This window comes from Sparus aurata, chromosome 24, assembly GCF_900880675.1.
Source record: "Sparus aurata chromosome 24, fSpaAur1.1, whole genome shotgun sequence".
Taxonomy (NCBI): domain Eukaryota; kingdom Metazoa; phylum Chordata; class Actinopteri; order Spariformes; family Sparidae; genus Sparus; species Sparus aurata.
In genome coordinates, this window is record NC_044210.1 from 3,421,563 (window position 1) to 3,442,558 (window position 20,996).

General features: G+C 42.0%; 2 protein-coding genes across 3 annotated transcripts in view; both read left to right on the forward strand.

The window, feature by feature from the left end:
* Positions 1–227: 227 nt before the first annotated feature.
* cd2 (CD2 molecule) lies at positions 228–12,207 on the forward strand. Of its 2 annotated transcripts, none has more exons than XM_030410248.1 (10): positions 228–558; positions 1,065–1,285; positions 7,275–7,559; positions 7,874–7,947; positions 8,743–8,923; positions 9,168–9,230; positions 9,421–9,498; positions 10,338–10,564; positions 11,322–11,417; positions 11,505–12,207. In XM_030410248.1, the coding sequence occupies exons 2-9, from the start codon at positions 1,174–1,176 to the stop codon at positions 11,409–11,411; spliced, it is 1,110 nt and encodes a 369-aa protein (XP_030266108.1). In that variant the 5' UTR covers positions 228–558; positions 1,065–1,173; the 3' UTR covers positions 11,412–11,417; positions 11,505–12,207. The 2 variants fall into 2 exon arrangements, with proteins under 2 accessions (XP_030266108.1, XP_030266109.1); XM_030410249.1 differs by having other exon boundaries at positions 8,746–8,923.
* A 7,183-nt stretch (positions 12,208–19,390) lies between these two features.
* ptgfrnb (prostaglandin F2 receptor inhibitor b) overlaps positions 19,391–20,996 on the forward strand; it is a 191,085-nt gene continuing 189,479 nt past the window's right edge. The window contains exon 1 of the mRNA XM_030410247.1: positions 19,391–19,727. Within this exon, the coding sequence (XP_030266107.1) occupies positions 19,682–19,727 (46 nt within the window). The 5' untranslated portion in view covers positions 19,391–19,681. The remainder of the gene's footprint in view (positions 19,728–20,996) is intronic.

Consider the following 20,996-nt stretch of genomic DNA (forward strand, 5'->3'; position numbering starts at 1 on the left):
ATTTCCCCTGCGTTCATGTAGCAGCACAGCAGCGACACAAGCAAACAAAGTCATGCCACCTATCTCTACTAATTATGCACCAGTCACACATTTTGTACAGCAGCTCAAGAAAGAAGATGTGTGTGTGTTTGTGTTTGTGTTTGTGTTTGTGGGTGGGGATGGTGGTATTCTGACATTTCATTTAGTGAGATGTGGGGTCTGAGTTTTCAACTGTTTGCTTGAAATTGAGAAACAAAGCAAGCAAATCATAAGCTCGCAGACGGGCGACGCTGAACACGTCGCCTGCTGCTGATGGCACAGTTTTTATTTTTGGTGACTAAGGATATGGAGAATTGGTTGCGAAAGTGAATACGTGGAAGTTTTAATGCTTGAGAAATCTTGGTGACGAAACGTTGAACTTGGAACCTAGAGTAAACACAGTGACGTGTCGCTCCAGAGAAATTGAAACCTTTTCCTGAAAATAGATTTTGATGTTGTTCAAGGTTCTAAGCTCATGAGGGAGTGGTAAGTTACTCTGACGATTGGACGCCTTGTGAGGAGCATTTAAATTGCATTCAGGTGAGTAAAATGCACAATTGAACGGACGCTTCCATCTACATGAATGTTGCCCTTGAAATTAATAGAATTGTGATTTCTAATTCAGTTGGGAACCACCTCCTGTATTAGATTTAGATCAGCCAGGCCCAAAGAACTTAAATCATCAATAGAGATGTACAGATACCATTTTTCTGTCTGATGTTGTACGTGTAGGTTCAAGCTGACTTCAAGCTGAGTTTGTTTTTTATTCCTTAAGTTACTAAAGATATAACCGTTACCTCCATTTAAAGTTAATCAAAATACAATGTAAACCCAATAGAAACACAAAACAAATACAGTTTTCACTGAGAACTCACTCGCGTCTTAGATTTAAAGACTCTTATAACGTCGCTCCGCTTGCTGTAAATGTGACACTAGCTGCGCTTTTTATTTATTTTATTTAACCTTTATTTAACCAGGAAAAAGACTCATTGAGATTAAAAATCTCTTTTACAAGAGTGTCTTTCGCTTGTTTTGCTCTTTGACAGTGAACGGAGATAGGGCCTCTTGGATCACTTCCTTTGGAAACCACACACACACACGCATGCAGACATAAAAGACGTGATCTAACTGCTGCAACAGGAAATAACCCGGATAATGGAAAGTGGCTGTTCTTCTCGGCTGAACCTGATGAGGATGGTGGTAAAGATGGCTACCTTCCCCAGCATCACCGTGCTCCTGCTCTGCTGCTCCTCCGTCGCCTCCACAGGTACTGTAACATTACACATTCCTCGCTCTCGTCAAGTGCTCGAATGTGACTTGAAATGGAAGTGATTGAAATACACATTTATCATCATAAAATCAAAAAAATTTATGTTTGAAGCGTCTGCCAGTCAAGGAACTCTGAACCCTTCAGTGCTTCTTTAAATTCTACCACACTCTCACATGAGTCAGTGAGATTCTTCAACTCTGGGTCATGGTTCTGCTGCCAGTCATTTCCCAGTGCATGCTGTAGTTATTTTTTTTAAAAGTGTTCTGCAGTGTTCTGAATACCCGTTATTGGAATATAACATGTAAGAACAGTTTACTGATCCTTTAAATGCAACTGTTTTCTGGCAAAAAACTCTTGAAAACATACAGAAAAGACATTTCCAAATGAAACTGTCTTTCCTGTATTTTTCTGTATACATCCCATTTCTGTTGCTGTGGAAAAGCTAATGAATGCAGATTAGAAACTCCTGCCAGAAACATAAGGGTTTGAAATAAGATGACAGAACGCGAACATACTGCTGAGGTGGGAACATCAGATAAAAATTAGGTTAGAGACGAGGAACAGAAAGCAACTGCTGAAATAATAAGAACGAAAGAAAATGTGAATTTACCAGAAATAATGCAGAGAATGATACCCATGTTTGAGACAGTCGTGTCCAGAGTGAAACAAAACGGTGACAGAAAACATAGAGAATGATTTCACTGAATACTTTTGCCTTACAGATATGTAGAAAATGTTTAGGGTGTAAAAAAAAACAAAAAAAAACTCAAACCATCCGAAGCACCTTTCTTAAAAACTAAGAAACCCTTACTTTTAAAATTACAAATTGCTCAAATACATAATACATTTGTTTCAGAAAGTTTCATATGAAGAGTTGCTGGATGATCTGTATGTCTGATCTGTTGCCGATTGAAATAATTAAAATTGTTAAGATACTTTCATGTGGTCAAAAACACTCATACTCTCATTCATTTAAATATCATTAGAAAGTGTAATTCCATTATTAATAAGTGTTTTAATTGTAATGGTCAAAAAGCAGTTTTAGGTGTGGCCGACCAACACCTTGAAGATGTTTAGTCAAATTTTTAAATGGCATAGTTTATAGACTATGGTTGCAGTTGGAGGCGTGAAGCTGTGGTGTGTGCAAAGTTTTCACACGTTCGACAGTTAGTTCCTGGAAATTGTTCTGTGGTTTTAAGCATGAAATAAGAGACAGAAGTGTAGTCTCCTCATTATTTTAACATACCAAACTGTGATCACAATTTTATTACCTTATCTTAATTAATGATAGCTCTTTGAAGACATTCAGGTCACAATTTCAGGATGCAATCAGTGTGTTCAACTTGGGCATTGTGTGTAATAGAGCTGCCTTCAGTTGAATTTTGACCTTTGAGATCTGAAATATGAAGTTGTCGCTTCTTTCCACCTCGCCGGCTTGAAGACCTTAAGCAATGAAAATGAACTCATTTAGCTTCCTCTCGGTGTGTTCTTCAGATTTAGCATCACAAAAATGGAGTTTGTGCAATACCAATCAATCAAAGCTCACCTTTGTGACATGAGGTTTTTCACATTGAACACTGTGGTGAGGTTTATGCTATAAACCCCTCTGGGGTGAGGTTCTGGAAGACTGTGGTTATGGTTAAATATCAAGCAACTAATCTACGACCCAGCTGTGTAACTGTTGACTTTTTCAGTACTTACAGACTTTGATCTATACTTAACTAACTACATTCTGTGAGTTGCCTAGACCTCAATGATCATGTGATCATGCTTCAGTTGTCACAATTATACAGATTTTGTGACGTTGCAGATACGTCTTTTAAAATGTTCCACCTTATGTTAATGACAATGACCTAATAAATTAATTTCCTTTGGAGACACAGTTTTTACTCGGGCAACTGAAATGATCTGCATCCACAAATCTGCAAGGTTCCACGAGGGTCCGCACAGCCCAAGTATTGTCACCAGGGTGGGTATGTGGGTACATACCGCTTACTTGTTGTTACAGTCTGCGTAGCTGTTAGCTACAACAAGCTATGGGAAAACGTGTGCACACGACTGGAACGTTGTAAAAATAGAACTGCGAAACGTCCATGGGAATATACCGCCTCATTTCCGCACAGTTTGTATTCATAGTTATGGACGTACGCTCCTAATGTGCAAAACAAGGAAAAACATTTGTGAAATTTCTTTCACAAGTACAATCTGGATACAGCACTAGAGACACACGATGAAAGCTGCTCAGTGACGCGCCAAAAAAGTCCCTCTGGTTCTTCCGTGTTGTGGGGCCCATAGAGATTTTATTGGACCGAATGGACGGAATGAACAGACGCTTCTTTCATGATGTAAGCTTATGGTACAATTTTTGAGCCACAGTACATAACATGACATTTTCATGTTGGCTTCACAGCCTGGTGCTCTTCCTGGGTGCTTGATGGAAGCACCGCCACAAACATGCATGCTAGTTTCCTTTTTATATGTGCATGGAGCATCATGGAGACAAATTGGACCAGTGATGCTTTGTTACACTGCTGGCTTCCTGCAAATGTAGATAGACTGTCTAACCTTTTATGGGGAAAAAAACTTATAAATACGTGGATGATCAGTTAGCTTATTTGTTTAATGCTAACTACTTACAGTCAGTCCAAAGCCAACCTTAAATGCAAACATGTTTCCTATGGTCAGCCATAGGACTTCCACAGTCCCACCACTGAAGACTTAAACTCTATCTTGACTCAAAAGTGGTCTCACGACTGTCTTAAGCCAGCAGCATGTTTATTCATTATCATGTGGAAAAATATTAATCTTCTACCTCATCAGATTATGACTCATGTGACCATTAATTTCCTGTGGGTTGACTTTACAGAAAAGGAAACTAAAGATGTGCTCTGTGATTGCAGATCAAAGATTTAAGCCGTTTCTCAAAATGTTTACTTTTTTCACAATTTATGAAACAGAAACCAAGTAAAGGTAAAAAATCATTTGTGCTGGATGATTGTCAGACGGTCTAATCTTCAGCTTTGATGCAATAGAATGAAAGCTGGATGATAGGACAGACACCATCAGGAGTGTGTTTGGCTGTGTGTGGCTTCTCAGCAGACTGCGGTCTGAGCCGAGACAACAGGATATAAAACACACTTCGTCAAACTCCGCTGCGCTCTGGCTTGGCGTCGAGGTGAAATGATTTGTGCAGCGCTGCAGAGTTTCAGTTCAGAGGCTGGTGTTCGTTTCAGATGTCATGTATGCAGGGCGTGAAAGGTGCATGCACACACACACATACACACAGTCGTGGGAGTTCAAGCCGCTGCAAACATGATTAGAAAATAAATGCTTTGACGCTTGTGAAAAAGGAAGGTAGTCCCAGTGCAAAACTCAAAGCCAGCAAATAAATCCAAAAGCAAAAATCTGCATCCAGTATACATACTATAACTTCATTTTGATTCTCTAGATTTTGCATATTTCACAACAAAAACTGTTGACTCAGAGGAACCAAGTCATGCTTGAAATGTGTTAACTTGGCCTTCGTTTATCAGAACTAAAACATACTTATGTAAAAAAAACACTTTGGCCTCGTTTGCTCTGACACACACGTTAACCTTTAAGCCACAGGCCAATTTTCTAGGCCTCTGCTCGAAAATTGCATATCCATAATAAAATGAGTATATCTCTGCAACCACAAGGTTTATTTGAATACTTCGAAGTTTGATGTTTAGTTGTTTATTTGAGTAGTGTTTGGGCTGTGTTTGGGTCATATAAACATGTTTTTTACACGCCCAGCTTCTGCTGTTTAATTTGATATAAAATATGACTATATTCTTCTTTCATAATTAGTGCAGTAGTGGCTCTGTGGTTATTCTGCATATTCTAAAATCCACCAATTGGGGAACTTTGGGGTTTGAACAGTTAACACACACACACTTAAATTGGGACAGTGGTGGACTAGAGGTTATACAGGGTGTTATTTGATTTAGACACTTTTTCGTATTTAACTTCAGTTACAAATGTATGTACATAATGTACGGAACAAGTTCTATTGTCAGAATTGAGGTGACTTTAGTTTTCACACTGGACATGAACAGTGCTCCGGGTGGAACATCCCGTGGTGGTTGTTCCCCGTCCTACTGACTGACCTGGGAACGTCTGGGGAACAACCTCCGCACTTTTTTCTGTTTAACGGTGGAATTATTGAAAATCAATCTGGTCAAAGGTGCGCTCAACCTTTGTTCATGCAGTTGAACACGATAAGAGAGGAGTAAGGAGACTCGCTGGAGGGCTTGGACGTCTTCGCAAGTGTGGACACCGGACATCACTACCTGGAATATGCCTATCCAACGTCTGCTGTCTGACTGTGCAATAAACTGGACGACCTGCAGCTACTGGTGGGGAGAAACAGAGACTTTTCTTCGTCTTCCCTTCTGTGTATGTTTAGACACACGTTGAACAAAACACACAGATCTCAACGACATGATGTTTACTGTCACAGCTCTTTTGGATACGCAGTATGCATTGACACACTGGTGTGGCTTTTACGCCGGCGCTGCTTTGGTTCAGTGTCATCACCCTGGTCAGCGGAGTGGAGTGGAGTCTTGCCGCTTCCTGGGCACCATCATTTCCCAGGATCTGAAGACATCAAAAAAGCCCAGCAGAGGATGTACTGATGAAATTCCGCTTGCCAAAGATGATGATGGTGTGCTTCTACACTGCCGTTGTTGAGTACATCCTCACCTCCTCCATCACCATGTGGTATGGTGCACCTACTGCCAGGGACAAGAGCAAACTGCAGCGTATCGTTTGCTCTGCTAAGAAAGTGATTGGCTGCAATCTTCCATACCTCCAGGACAGAAAGCTGCACAATCCAGGTCGAACTTTTGGCACTGCTGGATATATTTGTTTTTGTACTCTTATTATGTATTTCAAGTATTTCTAGTATGGTTTGTTGTTTCGCACCAACAGACAGCAAATTCCTTGCATGTGTAAACTTACTTGGCAATAAAAGCGATTCTGATTCTGATTCTGATTCTGATTCTGATTCTGAAAGGATGTTGATGTTTCAATAGCGGCCATATGGACTGTCATGGAATTTTGCACTGACAGTCATGTTCCCCAGAGGATGAGCGCCGTTAGCTGGCAGGGGCTCTTAGGGTGCAGTTGCTTTTGAGCCATACTTGATACCGACACAAGCTTTTCCAGAGGAAACTTGCCTGTTGAATTATCAAGAGGCATTTTCTGTTTGTAGTGCAGAGGCACAACATCCGTAGCTGTTGAGGCTGGTATTTCTTGGTATATTTATTCTCCTGTGGTCTTATGAACTCTGCCTCCTGCCCAACTCATGTGGTTTGATCTAAAAACGAGAATCACCTTTGACACTGCATCAGCAGATACACTGCCCATGCTGACCGAAAGCGGCTTGAAAGCGTGCAGCCTGTCTGAAGTGGGTGCATGGACACATGTGATGTTTCTTTTGGTTGTTTTAAATCAAGTCTTCAGCTACTTCAGTTGTTAAGCAGAATGCTGCAACTCTGTTTTACTGTGCAGCTCCAGAAATGTTCTACCAAACTGACTTTCCATCAGCATGGGGGGAGGAGATGATGGATTTTCATTTTTGTGTGAAATTTGCCTTTAAATCATCACCACTGTCTGACACTTTAGGCTCGTATCATTGTGAATTCCTGACAACAATTTTTGCAATGAAAGCACATTCGTAGTCACCAGAGGAGAGATCCTAATATGTGGGTGACAACCCCCGTCCTTTTCTTCAAGCAGCACCAGCTCACTAAATTCACTTCCCTTCACTTGAATTCCATTACATTTGGTTGTTCTGTCCAACTCTTGTCGTCATGTTTTGGGGAGTGATGAACGCATCAGAAAATATCAGCACCACAGAGGCTGACATGCACAAAAGCATCATGGTATTCTGGTTTTAAATGTCCTCACTGCTGCCATTGTGTTCTCCTGATTTCTTCACCTCTCTCTCTCTGTTCTACAGATTCTCAGTGTCACCTCTATGCTGAAACAAACAAGGACATCACTGTGCCGCTGGGAATTACAGTGGCGAATTCCATGATGTTGGCATGGAAGAAAGATGAAACCGTAATCTTCCGTCGCAGAAGTGGCAGGGTGTCCAAAGGAGCTGTGGGGGATGTTACCCAAGACGGATCCCTGATTCTGAAAAAAGTGTCTAAAGACAAAGCAGGGACTTACACCCCCGAGGTTTATACTGCTGACGGGAAAGCAGTAGGGGGGATGAAGAGCACAAAGTTATGTGTGATAGGTAGGTTTCTTTTCATTTATTTCTCTCTCTCTGCTGTCCCTGGGTCAGAAACAAAAGTTTACATCAGTCCGCTGTTATGAGCATGAAATATTACAAACTATTTTTAAGGCAAGTAAGAAGGGGAGTTTGTTGTCTCTGACTGCCGTGATACATCTGAAGCTGCATCAGAAAGCGACGTTTGGTTTGATATTATCTCATGACTTCGGATTACAACATGCGTTCATCATGACAGGACCATCAGTGTTTTTACAGTTTATGATGAGCTCTACTTCACATGTTTGAAGATCAAATCTGATCAGATCTGCTCCTCTCAGACCCGGCCCCGATTCCTACACTGAAGATTGAGTGTGGCAAAAAAGAAATCTTAGTTACCTGCAACGTTCCTCAGGTGAGAACAAATATTTCAGCATGACGAGTATGTTTTGAAATGTGAGCACTGTTTTTAATGTATTACATCATTTAAATAAGGCAAAAAACTAAATACGTGAAAAGCAAAATCCAGTTTTACTTCTATCTAACTTGAAAATGATAAAGTCAAAGAATATTTAACTCAGTCGAGTGCATACCTCCGCCAAGGCCCAACAGTCCCCTTTGATTCAATCAGGCGTAATCTAATAAAACATATTTCAATCTGCTAGATCTGGATTATCTGCATCAAATTGTTCTCACTCATACACACCAGCCTCTTGACTTTTTTCCCTTAAAAACTCATGCATTATTCCCTGAGAGATTAATGAAAAACATCTCACAGTGGTGGTGGAGCTGAATGTGGATTATTTTGCTCATGTTTTACTCCAGATGAAGGGTGTAACCTCAACTCGTTATGGGGCATATTGGGCATTATAGGTCGATACATAACCTGAAACTTTTGTAGGTATTTAGTACTTGCTCCACACACTCAGATTCACCAACAAAAACAAAAAAAAACCCTCAAGGTCCCCTTACCACTGTTTGTAAAGGGTAACTCCACCAGTTTGACAAACTACAGTGTGTTTACAGGTCTGAGGACTAATACTGCATATGTGAAAAAAGTAGTATAAAGCCTTTTGTGGCTCCATCTAAATTGCCGCCACTGGAGACACTTGATCAGATTACATACAATTACATACATTGAAATTGTCCAGCAGGCTGTTTCTCTGGATCTCTTTTGTTACACTCTGTAATCCATGATGTTTTCACACAGCAGACCGAAGGTCTCAACATTGCATGGGTTCAGAATGGCAAGGTATTGGAAGCCGAAACAAAGAAGACTCTGAAGCGAGACATAGCCAAAGTCTTGGAAAAAGCTACCTTCAGTTGCAACGTTTCCAACAAGGTCAGCTCTCGAGCCTCTGAACCTAAGACACAGACCTGCATTAAGCCTGGTGAGTATCATCCAGTGGGTTCTACAGCCACATGTCTACTGTACGACCGATTGCTGCAGAATAATATTGATAAGAATTGTGCAGTATTAAACATATATATAAACAAATATATATAAACAAATATCAAAATATGTTCTTTATTGGAATTCTTGAATCTGAATCTGACTATAAGCGATGCACAGGATAATGCATGGAATCAGTACTCTTATATCCTATGTGTTTCTTCTCCTCTCTCCTCTTTAAGGTTTTTCTTTCCCCAAAGAAATATTTGGAATTAGTACATGGTATTTTGTTGGCGGTGGAGGAGGTATGTCCATTCTCTTATAAAGTTTCACAGATTCAAATATATATATATTTCTTATATATAACTTTCTATTATGAAATTAGATATGATACTGTGGAATTAGGATTAAAGGAGTTGAACTTGCACTGAAATATGCAATGTTAAGTTGTGCTTGTCACGTGTAACAGTCATTGCTATTGTCCATCCTCATCAGGTGTTGTTCTGCTGCTGATTATCCTCGTCATTGTGTGCTGCATTAGAATGAGACGGAAAAAGACTATGCAAGTGAAAGGTATGAAGGGTTTGGTTGTTTCGGGTCAGATAATATGTAGGTCGACAGTTGATTATGTTTACACCAGCATGCTAGCAGATAATGAAAAAAAAAAGGGAATGCGCAGCTTCACAGGAAGCACTGGTGGCACTGCAGGTGTTACTGCTGATCCCACTGTAACTCATGCACTGAAACAGTATTGTCTGCAGTGTTCTGTTTCGACTCAGTGACTGAGGAAGAGCTTCTTGGAGACTGTTTAATCGTACTCTCACTGCAATATTTCAGGGTCACTTGTGGGATTCCCCAAAGTCCAGTCCTAGGCCCACCTTAGTTCATTTTGTACATTAACTAAATTCACAATGTTTTTTCAGATGATACACATTTATCTTGTTGCATTCACAACATATCTTAAATACTATGTAAAATTAATTTAAACTTCTGAAGAGTTGATTTGGACAAACTATTACTGAGTTTAAGATTAAACGGAAAACCACAAGCATACTTTTAATAAATGGAGATGAAAAGAATGAGTGGTGTCACTTTGATATCAGTTTAATAATTATTGTGTTGGAAACAACATGAATTATGTCCAAGCAAAAAAAAGTCAGGCATTGTTTTATTTTGAACTGTACAGTCAGTCTTCCATACAGTGTTTACCATATGTGTCAGGATATACGTATGAAGTCAGTACAATTAATATTCAGAGCCATACCAATTGTAAACATGGCTTGTTTGTTAGAGTCAAACATTTTAAGACTTGGCAGATTGATAAACAGTATGAATATATAATGAAAAAAGCAATAATGACCAAAATATACATAATATATATCATCATACATGCTCGTGTTCTTTTTCAACAGATGAGGAGGAGCTGCGTTTGGGGTGGACCAATCAAAACCAGCAACACCATCATCACCAGCACGGCCCCGCCCCCAATCAACACCATCACCATCACCATCAGCAGCCGGCCGGCCACACCGGGCCTCGCCAGCATCGCTCCAAACAGCCGCGCAGCCAGCAGCGGCCCAGCAGAGACCCCGCCCACCCCAACGGTCAGCCTCAGCCCAGCCCGAGGAGAGCTGCACAGGTAACCGTGTTACAGCCAGGCAGTCCGCCAAGGTCCACCTCACAGGAGTTTATGTGCGATAGTAATTCATGACATTCCACTAATGTTGTCCTGGACAGAGTTCAGAATGTTATAAGGCTTTTTTAGACGGGTCCTACATGTAAGAGAGGATGATTTTTGACTCGCATCCCCAAATCGACAGACACTCTTGGACGGTAGTTCGGGAAGGTCGCCTCCCAGAAGTCAGTATTGTTTGGGATGAGAATCAAAAATCAACTTTTCCTACGTACAGGACCTTTAATGTCTTTTTGATGTAGTCCAATGATGTATGTGATCTGATGATTTCTACTGTGACGCCAGGGTCCCATGTTAAGGATTCGACCAGGCATGTCGAGACAGGTTTTGCTTGCCTGTATGATTTTTGTACCTGCTTCGGCAAACGGGCAACCCTTAATGTTTAGACCGTGGACACACATGAAGAAAATGTTTAAAAAACCAGTGATTTGTATGTGTCACATATTTACATCTGATTTATTTTGCCCTTTATTTCCGTCACGTGATACAATAGTAGTCATCAAAGTAAACACTCAGATGTGGCTTCAAGGTGACCGGTGATGGAATGCACATACAAGTACATATACTGTATGTACTTGAATGCAAAATTTGAGGCACTTGTACTATACTTCAGTATTTCCACTCTCTGGAGCAGGATGAACCTCACTGTGAAATGCCTGCAGTTTGTTGTGTCTGATCCGAAATGGGTTCACTTCCCCCTCAGGTCCCCAGGCCTGCTGATACAACCGACGATGAGAAGCCTCCTCCTCTTCCTCAGCCCAGGAAGAAAGCTCCCAAAACAGCCCGAGTGTGACACCAGGTGAGTGCTGGAGCTGAGATCACGCCGTCAACACATCTTTGTCGCGTCTTCACCGGCTCTCCTCACTCCCTTCACTTTTTTTTGCAGGTTCATGTCTCTTACGGCGCTTCTCTACTGATGTTTTACTGGGGACGAAGACTTCATGACTAGGTTGTCTTTTTTCACAAGATTTCAAACTATCATCTCATTATTTCAGTTAAATTACATTAAACGTGGTAGCAAAAGTGGCAAGAACTGTACCTTGTATAATATTCATTGTCAGACTCTGATGTATCAGATTTGCAGAGACTATGGCGTGTAAAAGGCCATTATTGCAAAAATAATGTGACATTAAGATCATCATTTCAAACTATTATTGAGCATGTTCTTTTGTGATTTTGTACTTTCTGTCGTTTTGATGTTATCATATATAAGTTATCTTATATAATGTAAATATTTCATAAGAACTTTCATCGCAGTAGATGACTGAAATCAACCCTCCAAAATGACTTTATCCAGTCAAAATGGTGAGCAATGAGGAAGACCAGGAGTTTCCAGGAAGCTGAAGGTTCACTTTGGGGTCGAGACGTTAATCCAGCCATTGACAGTGAGCGCTATTATAAGATCAATACGTTAGCTGTATTTCCTTTGTACAAGATTCTGTCAGATTTTTGTTTTCTTTCTCATACTTTAAGTTGTGTAAGTATACAACATTACTTTGCTTTCTTGGCTACAGTTAAATGAGAGGATTGTACCACCCTCATGATGTACGCCGTGAATGAAGTTTGTGTCAAGGCAGGAAATGCTCGCACACCTCATTTGCACAAAGGAAGCCGAGGACTCACCTAGTGTGTAGATTATATGCTACTTTTATTTAGCCAGACCTGCTAAAATTTCAGGTGCACCAGCATGAGCGATGAAAATATAAAGTATTTTTTGGGCGTCCATCCGACCAAAAGAGTCGCCCCCACCACCCCTGCCCCTCTAGTTTTGGAGCTACCTTTGAATTCTGGTAGGATGCATGACGATGAGGTGTTGAATCTATTTGTGATGATGTCAGATCAATATAACAATGGTGAAACAAAGAAAGCTTTGTGTTAGTGCCGTGCCACCAGACCACAGAGCAGCTTCTTCCCTCTGTGACACATCATCAGCACTCTGCCCTTAAAAGGAAATTTAGATTTTATGGCTAATCTGACCCAGATAAATCACAATCTGACCTAGAGTCAGGCATTAACAATAACTATAATAACTATACATCACTTTGCTTATGTGGCTCATACAGAGGCTTCAGTATTAAACTGAGACAGTCAAATATTACTTTGCAGTGTGGTATTAGTGCATTTACATGGTGACAGATCTGAACACCTTCTCCATCATTAGAATGCAATTATTTTGTTACGTCTGGACAGAAGCAGGCTAGGTGTTTCCACCTGCTTCTGCCTCTTTATGCTTGGCTAAGCCGGCCGACCGCCCGCTGCAGCTTCATACTAACGGACAGACATGAGAATAGCATGAATCTTCTCGACTACTCGGTGAGCCTATTTCCAAAAATGTCAAACTTTAGTTTTGTTTCGTTTCATTTTCTTTTCCGCTTTTTCCGTGAGGGTCGCGGGATGTTGCCGCTTTTTTTTTTTTTATCCCCCTGAGGGGTTGCGGGGCTTACTGGGGCCAAATCCAGTTTTACTAAAAAATGTCAAACTATTCCTTAAAATACAAAGTTATTGTTTGGTATCTTATTTCAAGCAGTTTCTTTCCTCTTCGTTTTCTGTTCAGTGTTCATCCCTCCAGCTCAGCACAGAGCACTCAACATGTCTGCTGTTCTATTTAAGACCACGACAACCTGCACAGTCTTTCTTTTTATTCACTGTTGCTTTCAAAAAAGAAACGTACTTTTTGCTGTGATGTCTGGAAGCTGTGAAAAGGCTTCTAGCTGCCTGTACTCTCTTTTCTCCATGACGTCATTTAGATGTTTTACAGTCTGTCAAACAGAATGTCATTTGAAGTGTTTTCATTGTAGAATCAACATACTTTAACACAGCATTTTAATGTACATTTCACATAAATACAGACTCTTTTATGCACATCTGTATGCAATTCTTTGTAACTTCTGTAACCTTTTATAATAACATCATGACAAAATGACACAGCTATTGTGAATTATCGTAAACAGTTAAGTCACTATTAAAAAACAATACAATTGGGGCGCCGTTTAGCTTAGTTGGTAGGGCGCGTGTCCCATGTGCTGAGGCTCTGCAGCGGACCCGGGTTCGACTCCCGGCCTGGGTCCCCTTGCTGCGTGTCACTCCCCCTCTCTCTCCGTGTTTCCTGTCATATCTTCAGCTGTACTATCAATAAAGCCATAAAAGGCCAAAAATAAAATTAAAAAAAACCAATACTATTATTTATAAACCATTTATTAAGACATTGTCAAAGTTTATAAATATCAGTTTATATTTCATAATAAACAGTGTCTTAATAAATGGTTTATGAAATCATTTTATCATGTGTTAACAATCCCATAACTATTAACTTAAGTTTCATTAACTGTGGCTTCACCATTTATTAATGACTGTTATTATAAAGTGTTAGTGTAATCTCTGTTTTGTATTTGTGAATGGATGAACAAACTAATAATAAAGACAAAACGAAAAAAAACCAACAACATTTGTGCTTATTTTTGGAAGCTTGCTCGTGTCTTATGGTCTTCTCGTGACATGACTTCCATCTTACAGGAAACACAAGTGACCCCGACGGTGCTAACAAGGTGAATACATGTCCAACAACAAGGTAGCAGTTAGCTTCCTGTGGAGTTTTTAAAATAAAGGGTGTGAAAATAGCAGGGGAAATTAAAACTGCGTCATTTTCACCCCTGCAGCTCTGTCGCTGTGTGTGTGTGTGTGTGTGTGTGTGTGTGTGTGTTCGTATCCTGTCTTTCTGCTGAAAATGTGTTTGTGGTTTTGATTGTGTTCACATACGTGCTGAACTACAGCTACCGAGCGTGAGATGATTATCTGGTGTGTGTGTGTGCGTGTGCGTGTGAGTGTGTGTGTGCGTGTGCGCGCTTTGGAGGTTTTCCTGTGCTTTTGCAGCTACTTTAAGGTGATCTACTTTTATATCATGCAGCTCAATTTCCTGTTCTCTAACTCGTCATGCCACAGCGCTTTCACCTGACAACAGCGTTCTGTATAAATGCTGCCATTTCATGTGGTGCGGCAGAGTTTAACGGTGCATGATGCGGGATCTTCCGGTTGCTGTGGTGCAGTAAGTAATTCTGGAGAAAGATGGTCGACGGTTGAGTCTCGCTCACAGAGTGTTGGTGTTTGAAGAAGCGCCAGCCCAAAGCATCAGATTCAAACTCAGCACAACACACTTGGAAAAAGGAAAGTGGAAGCAGAGGGTGTGGTCTCATCCAGGAACCAACAGAGACCAACTTGTTGGCTCCCTGCTCTTATTTGAGGTCTGTAATCACCCATTATCTCCACTAGGTGGTGCTTAAGCTACATGCCCACAGGGTCAAGTCAATCAACTGGGATCAAAACCACCAATCCACCCCCTCAAACTCTGTCGCAGACTGAGTATATCCTCTACATCCCCTGATATGCATTATAAGGGAGATGCAACAGATATATGCATATAAAGATGCTTCTGTTGAGGTTTCATTTACTGAAAATATTATATATTCTTGGACATGTAACATATTGAGATGTATGCATGTTAAATTTACCCCAAATACAGTGTGGTTGACGTCCACTCTCAGCTTCTCCAGGACACCAGACAGAGTCGTTCTGCCCTGAAACACACACATGAATCATGAATATCAACAACGGAATAACATTCAAGAAGGTTCCTACAATGAATATAATGCACATATTGGAAGCTAAGTGTGTCTCATCGCTTCATGTCTCTGCTGGTAGCTCTGTAGTCTCAGCGAGGGGAGCACTTACTCACCGACAGAAAGCTGACCGGCACCAGCTGGTCCTGGTCATCCAGCATCTCATCTGGTCCAGATCCTCTCTGTCGTCATGGAAAATCCTATATGTCCCGCGCCATCGCCTCTAAAAACATTTGGAAATTTTCTGGAATTAACTGTTTCACACACTCCTGCAATACACAATCTGCAAGTATAAAGGACATTAAACATGATTTAGAAATGTACAAGAGCTCTGACAATTGGATAGTGTTACTGATCAAACGTGTAATGATCGCTGACATGATTACAGTGAAAGTAACGAAGTTCAAACGTGACAGTCAAATGATCAAATGAAGAAGCCAATCAATACTTTATTAAGTGTTGTACTAAGCCGAGGTGGAGACCTGACATTCCTCATCACAACAAGTGTTCATCAGACAGGCTCAGCCAATCATCACCCACTCAATCAATCATTTCAGTGTGAGGCACTGAATTAAACAGAAGCACCGACCCGATTAACTAAAGCATAATTAGATTATTTATTCATTTTTCAGTTGATACATATCATATTATTATTATTATCATATCATTTTATATATAATTGATTCTTGATGTCCCAGGAAGTGCTAACTCTGTTCAAATGAACAACATTTTGGGGTTTAAAATAATAATGGTTGATCATCTGTGGTCTTTACATATGTGTGTTTATAATTGTATAATTTACACGACTACATGTGGTATTATGCAGTACAGGGGCCCCCTCAGGGTACGGTGCTCTCTCTCTTGCTTTTCACCCTCTACACATGGACGTCACGCGCAACACCGTGAACTGTCACCTGCAAAAGCTCTCCGATGACACGGCCATTGTCAGATGTGTGTCTGAGGGGACGGACAGGAATACATGGGGGTCATCAACGATTCTGTTAACCAGTGTGAACGCAACCACCCGCATATAAACGCCAGTAAAACAAAAGGAGATGGTGATCAACCTCCAGTGGAAGACACCACAGATCACACCAGTGAACATCCAGGATTTGGACATAGAGATGGTGGCAAAATACAAATACCAGGGTGTTCACCTCAACAACAAACTGGACTGGACTGATACAACGGACGCCCTGTACAAGAAGGGCCAAAGTCGCCTCCATCTGCTGAGGAGACTGAGGTCACTTGGGGTGCAGAGGACATTACTTTGAACATTCTATGACACTGTGGTGGCATCAGTGCTTCTTTATGCAGTGGTCTGCCGGGGAGGTAGCAGCTCGGACAGGGGCTAGTGGTGGTGGGTGAGAGGAGGATGTTAGCCAAGCTGACGTCGATCATGGACAACACCTCTCACCCCCTGCATTCATCCCCACAGCCTTTAATGTAGGATACAGAGGTGGGGGATGGGAGACACTGTCGACCTTGAGCATTGGCTGGATGTCCAGTCCCACAAATCCAAGCAGATTCTTCTCTGCCGCTTCAACATGTCAGTCCACGCGTGACGTTTGCACTCCCTTTAGCCACACCGTTTTCATGTTTCCTCTCGGCCAGCAGATGGCGCTACACGTTCATGTTTTCTACATCAGGTCAGCGTGTCGACGTTTCGAGGTGAAATCTGTCACCAGAACACATTGAAGTGGATTCAGTCCGAGTTCAGATCCAGTTTAGTCTTAATCGTTGAGCATTACAGTGCCCGCCTGTAATCATGTGTACCCAGATCAGCTGTTGAATCATTTTTGATTGACCCGGCTGATGTGTTTCTTCAACTTTTAATTCACCAGCTCTGAACAGAAATACTGCACTGCTTTCAATACACAACAACTTTCACTTGTAACACAAATCAAGCTTCAAACTCAAAACTAAAGCAAACTATCAAAATCGTTTTATTTGTGCGTTTTCTACGAAAATGTGCCAAACATACCCACCCTACTTAAAGGAGCAGTTCACCCAAAACAGTAAAAACCCAGTCGTCAACTCCTCCCTCTGTGCTGATGTAAAGTCAGGTGAAGTGTCAGAGTCCACGAACGGAACATTTCTAGAGCTTCACAGTGAAACAGAGTTGCAGCATTTTTGCCAAACAACTGAAGTAGCTGGAGACTTGATTCAAACAGAGAAACAACCAAAGAAACATCCAGTGTCCATACAGCTCGTCTGCTGTGATCACAGCGTGCAGAAGCCGTGAGATCACAAAACCGATCTGAGAATACGATATTCACACCCCCGACTTGCAGTTGAGCTTGCTAACACTTTTAGCATAGCAGCTGCCGCAAGTATTCTAGCTTTTTAGTGTGTGCTTTTTTTCTCTTGTTTAGTTTCTTTGGCTATATTCTGACTGTGGACGTGATCACATTATTGTTTGCCTCCAGCTTCGTTTTCTATCAGTAAATATGGCATGAGGTGGAAGAGAGAGTTTAGAATGCGGAGCCAAGAAGCCCTGATCTGGTTAATGACTGACAGCAGAGCAGGGCGGTGAGATAAGACTGCGTCCGTGTGCTGGACTCGACAGATGTTGTGCGAGGAGCAGCTGTGACCGTGTTGAGACCGCATGCAGTCGGAGGCGACACACTTTTCGCCTTGACCCCGCCCTTGCCACCCACACACACACACACACACACATTTTAAAAATAGGATACTCGCATGCATCACAACAGATGACCCAGGAAGCTGTGACCTTTGACCCCGAGGTTACAGACCCAAACTTCTCACCTCCTCTGACTGAGTGCTGAACTTTGGCCTGCTTGCTGGGGCTGTGTAAATACACAGCATGGGCCAGCAGGCATGTGTCAGCCTTGTTATGAGGGCAGCCTACAGGGAAAAGGAGCATTGTAGAAACCTTTTGAAAAATAGCTGAGGTAAAATTCTACTTTATATGCCAGAAAAGAGCTCACTAAGACACTTTATCAGTGTCACCAGGTCACTTGTACAGTATATTACTTATACAACGACAAAAGTGATCTGTAATGTTGTTGTGGCTCCTGGTATCTGCTGTAAAGTCCCGCACCACGCCCTTTTATCATTTGTTAAATAACGTAACATGGATTTCATTCCCCACCACTTACATCTGTTTGGTTAGTGTCATCAGAACCTACTGCACCTGTTCAACCCAGATGTTTCTGTGTCGGCCATTGAAGAGGATCATATTCTCGGTCAGTGTGCATCAGGCGAGGTAGGGCAGGTCCGTTTGCATCCCATCTCCTGCAGAGTTTCTGACTTTTAGTGGTAGTATGGAGCTGTTTTATCCATGATTGCAAGTTCCTCGTTTGTTTAAACAGAACAGAGGCTATCCTGTCTAGGACCCTCGCGCAATAACTGATCCAACCAAAATGTCAAAGTGGCCATTAGCTGTTTCACAGGAGGTTATGTGACAGGCTGCTCCATGAGCGGCGTGACCAGTAAAGACCTTAGGAATTTAACTTTAACTTAGGAACTTCACTGAGAACATATAATTACTAAAAAATTAATAAATTAATTTAAAAAAAGAGCTTTCATTATCGTTCCATATCAAGCAACATATTTGATACTGACGTATCCCTGAGATATGCAACTGATAAAGCTAATATATTGACACTGCATATCTGTGCCAATATCAGATAAATGGACTATCAGACGTGCTTCTTCCAGTCGTTTCAACTCATTATGCTAGGCTAAGCTAATTGGCTGCCGGCACCTGCCAAATACATATTTACCACGCCAGCCTCCATGGGTGTAGGTTTAAGCGGGAAAAGAGGGGACAGGTCCCTAAAGAAAGAGGAGGACATTTTCACTTGGCGGGCGCGTGAAGATATTTCCAGGATTGCAAAGGTGCAAAAAAGTGCAGAAAAAATAATTCAGCTGACATTTAAATGATGTTTTATGTCTTATGAGGGCTCCAGTCAGTGACGAGTAATAACGTCTGGTACCTGCAGGCCACCATTAACGCACGAGACAGACCTTGAGACAGCTCCGAGTCCGTCCGTCTGTCCGTCTGTCTCTCCGTCTCCACCTGGGACCTCCCTGCTTCCCCGCACTCCTCCTTCCAGCCCGTCACCTAACTTCCGGCCGCTGTCTCTCTCCCTCACTTCTCAATCAGCCTCAGTCCCTCTCTATCAATCTCGCCTTCATTCCCACACACACACACACTCACACACACACACATACCCTCACCGACCCGGTCCAGTGCTAGTGTGCGGACATGGATGTGAACTCCGTCTCTCTGGACTAGGACCCCGCGGGAGTGCAAACGTTTTGCTGTGCGGCTCCGCCCGGTGTGTGTGTGTGCGGCGGACTCCTCGCATCTGAGACTTTTATTGGATTGACCGACAGCGGCGGGAGAGGACTGCTGCTCCCTCACAGGACAAAGAGAGCGACCGGTGGGAAATTAAGGGGGAAACCGTAGAGACGAGTGAAAATGGGGAAGTGTCTCCTCACTGTCGTCTTTGGTCTTTTAACGCTCGGTAAGAAACGTTTCTGTGCTTCACTGTTGATAGCTAATTAACTCCGATTCATGTCGGCGCTCTCCAGCAAGGAGAAGCCAATGTTGAACCCCGTTTAGAAATGTGCCAATTGAATGTTCGCTGGCTTGCTGGCAAACGTACGTGTCGCGTAAGAGACCGCTTAAAGCGTTTTCCGTATCTTTATCATCCACTACCTAGTCCGGCATACATCAAATCCATATTCTAGCACGCAATTGAGACCTTTACAAGGTTTCATACTGCTAGCTGCTGCCCGTCGCTATGTATTTTGAAGGAAGGGGTTCGGGCGTGCAACAAGCAAGCCGATTAGAAAACTACAAATGTAAGTGTAAAGGGAGCTTCGTTTGGTTTACTGGATCATGCCGAATTGAAGGGTGGATCCGAGACGTTAAAATAAATCATTATGTTGTGTTATTAAAGATTTCTGCATGTGACGAGAAGCAAAAACGATTAAATGCCATGTTGTTAAACGGAGTCTGGCAGCATAATCTCTGGCTGTGAGGGACGGCTGAACCCTTCAGCCAGCCTCTGGATAGATTTCCCCCTTTCATTTACAGCTGTCTCTCGGTGTGGAAACTGCTGTATGGTTGGGTTTAGCTAATGGGATGAAATAATTTTGATGGATAAATAATTATTCACTGAAGACTATGACTGAGACAGTAAAGAATTAATATTTAAAGACTGATAAAGATGACTTTTTATTCAATAAATGACTCATGAATAATACATGACCAAGTGAGGAGTGTGGTAGACAGTAGGCCAAAGTTTCATGTGTTTCCTCCCATCTGAGTCAGAAGACTGTACCTCCATTAGGGCCCACATGAGGTGTTCAGATTTGATCCGACCCCATTAGCCCACTTAGGACTCAAACCAGGCTGACAGTCATGATTAGTCTCATTATTTTTGGCCTTGTATGTGTACCAGAGTCAAACCAGGCTGTCTAATTATCAGACTGGTTTAAAACCGGAGGCCCAGGCCATGCTTAGTCATTAGGCTGGTTTCACCACAGTGACAGACCAGGGCTTGTTCATCGGCCCACCTCAGGGGCTAAACAAGCCCCAAGCAGGCCTTACCGATCCTGAAGCAGCCATATGTTTGTGGGCATAACAGTGAATGTCACGGGGGACTCTCTCCTGTGAGTGTGGGAGAGAGGGACTTGGCTTAAATTAGTGCAGTGTAAGATGATCAAATGTCGCCAGCTCTCCTGTGGTGTGTGGTTCTCTCTCTCTCTCTCTCTCTCTCTCTCTCTCT

Coding starts and splice junctions, on each gene's coding strand:
- cd2 (XM_030410248.1), top strand. CDS start 1,174: ATGGAAAGTGGCTGTTCTTCTCGGCTGAACCTGATGAGGATGGTGGTA. Junction 7,948..8,742: donor TTACCTGCAACGTTCCTCAG/GTGAGAACAAAT, acceptor GTTTTCACACAG/CAGACCGAAGGTCTCAACAT. Junction 10,565..11,321: donor GCCCGAGGAGAGCTGCACAG/GTAACCGTGTTA, acceptor CTTCCCCCTCAG/GTCCCCAGGCCTGCTGATAC.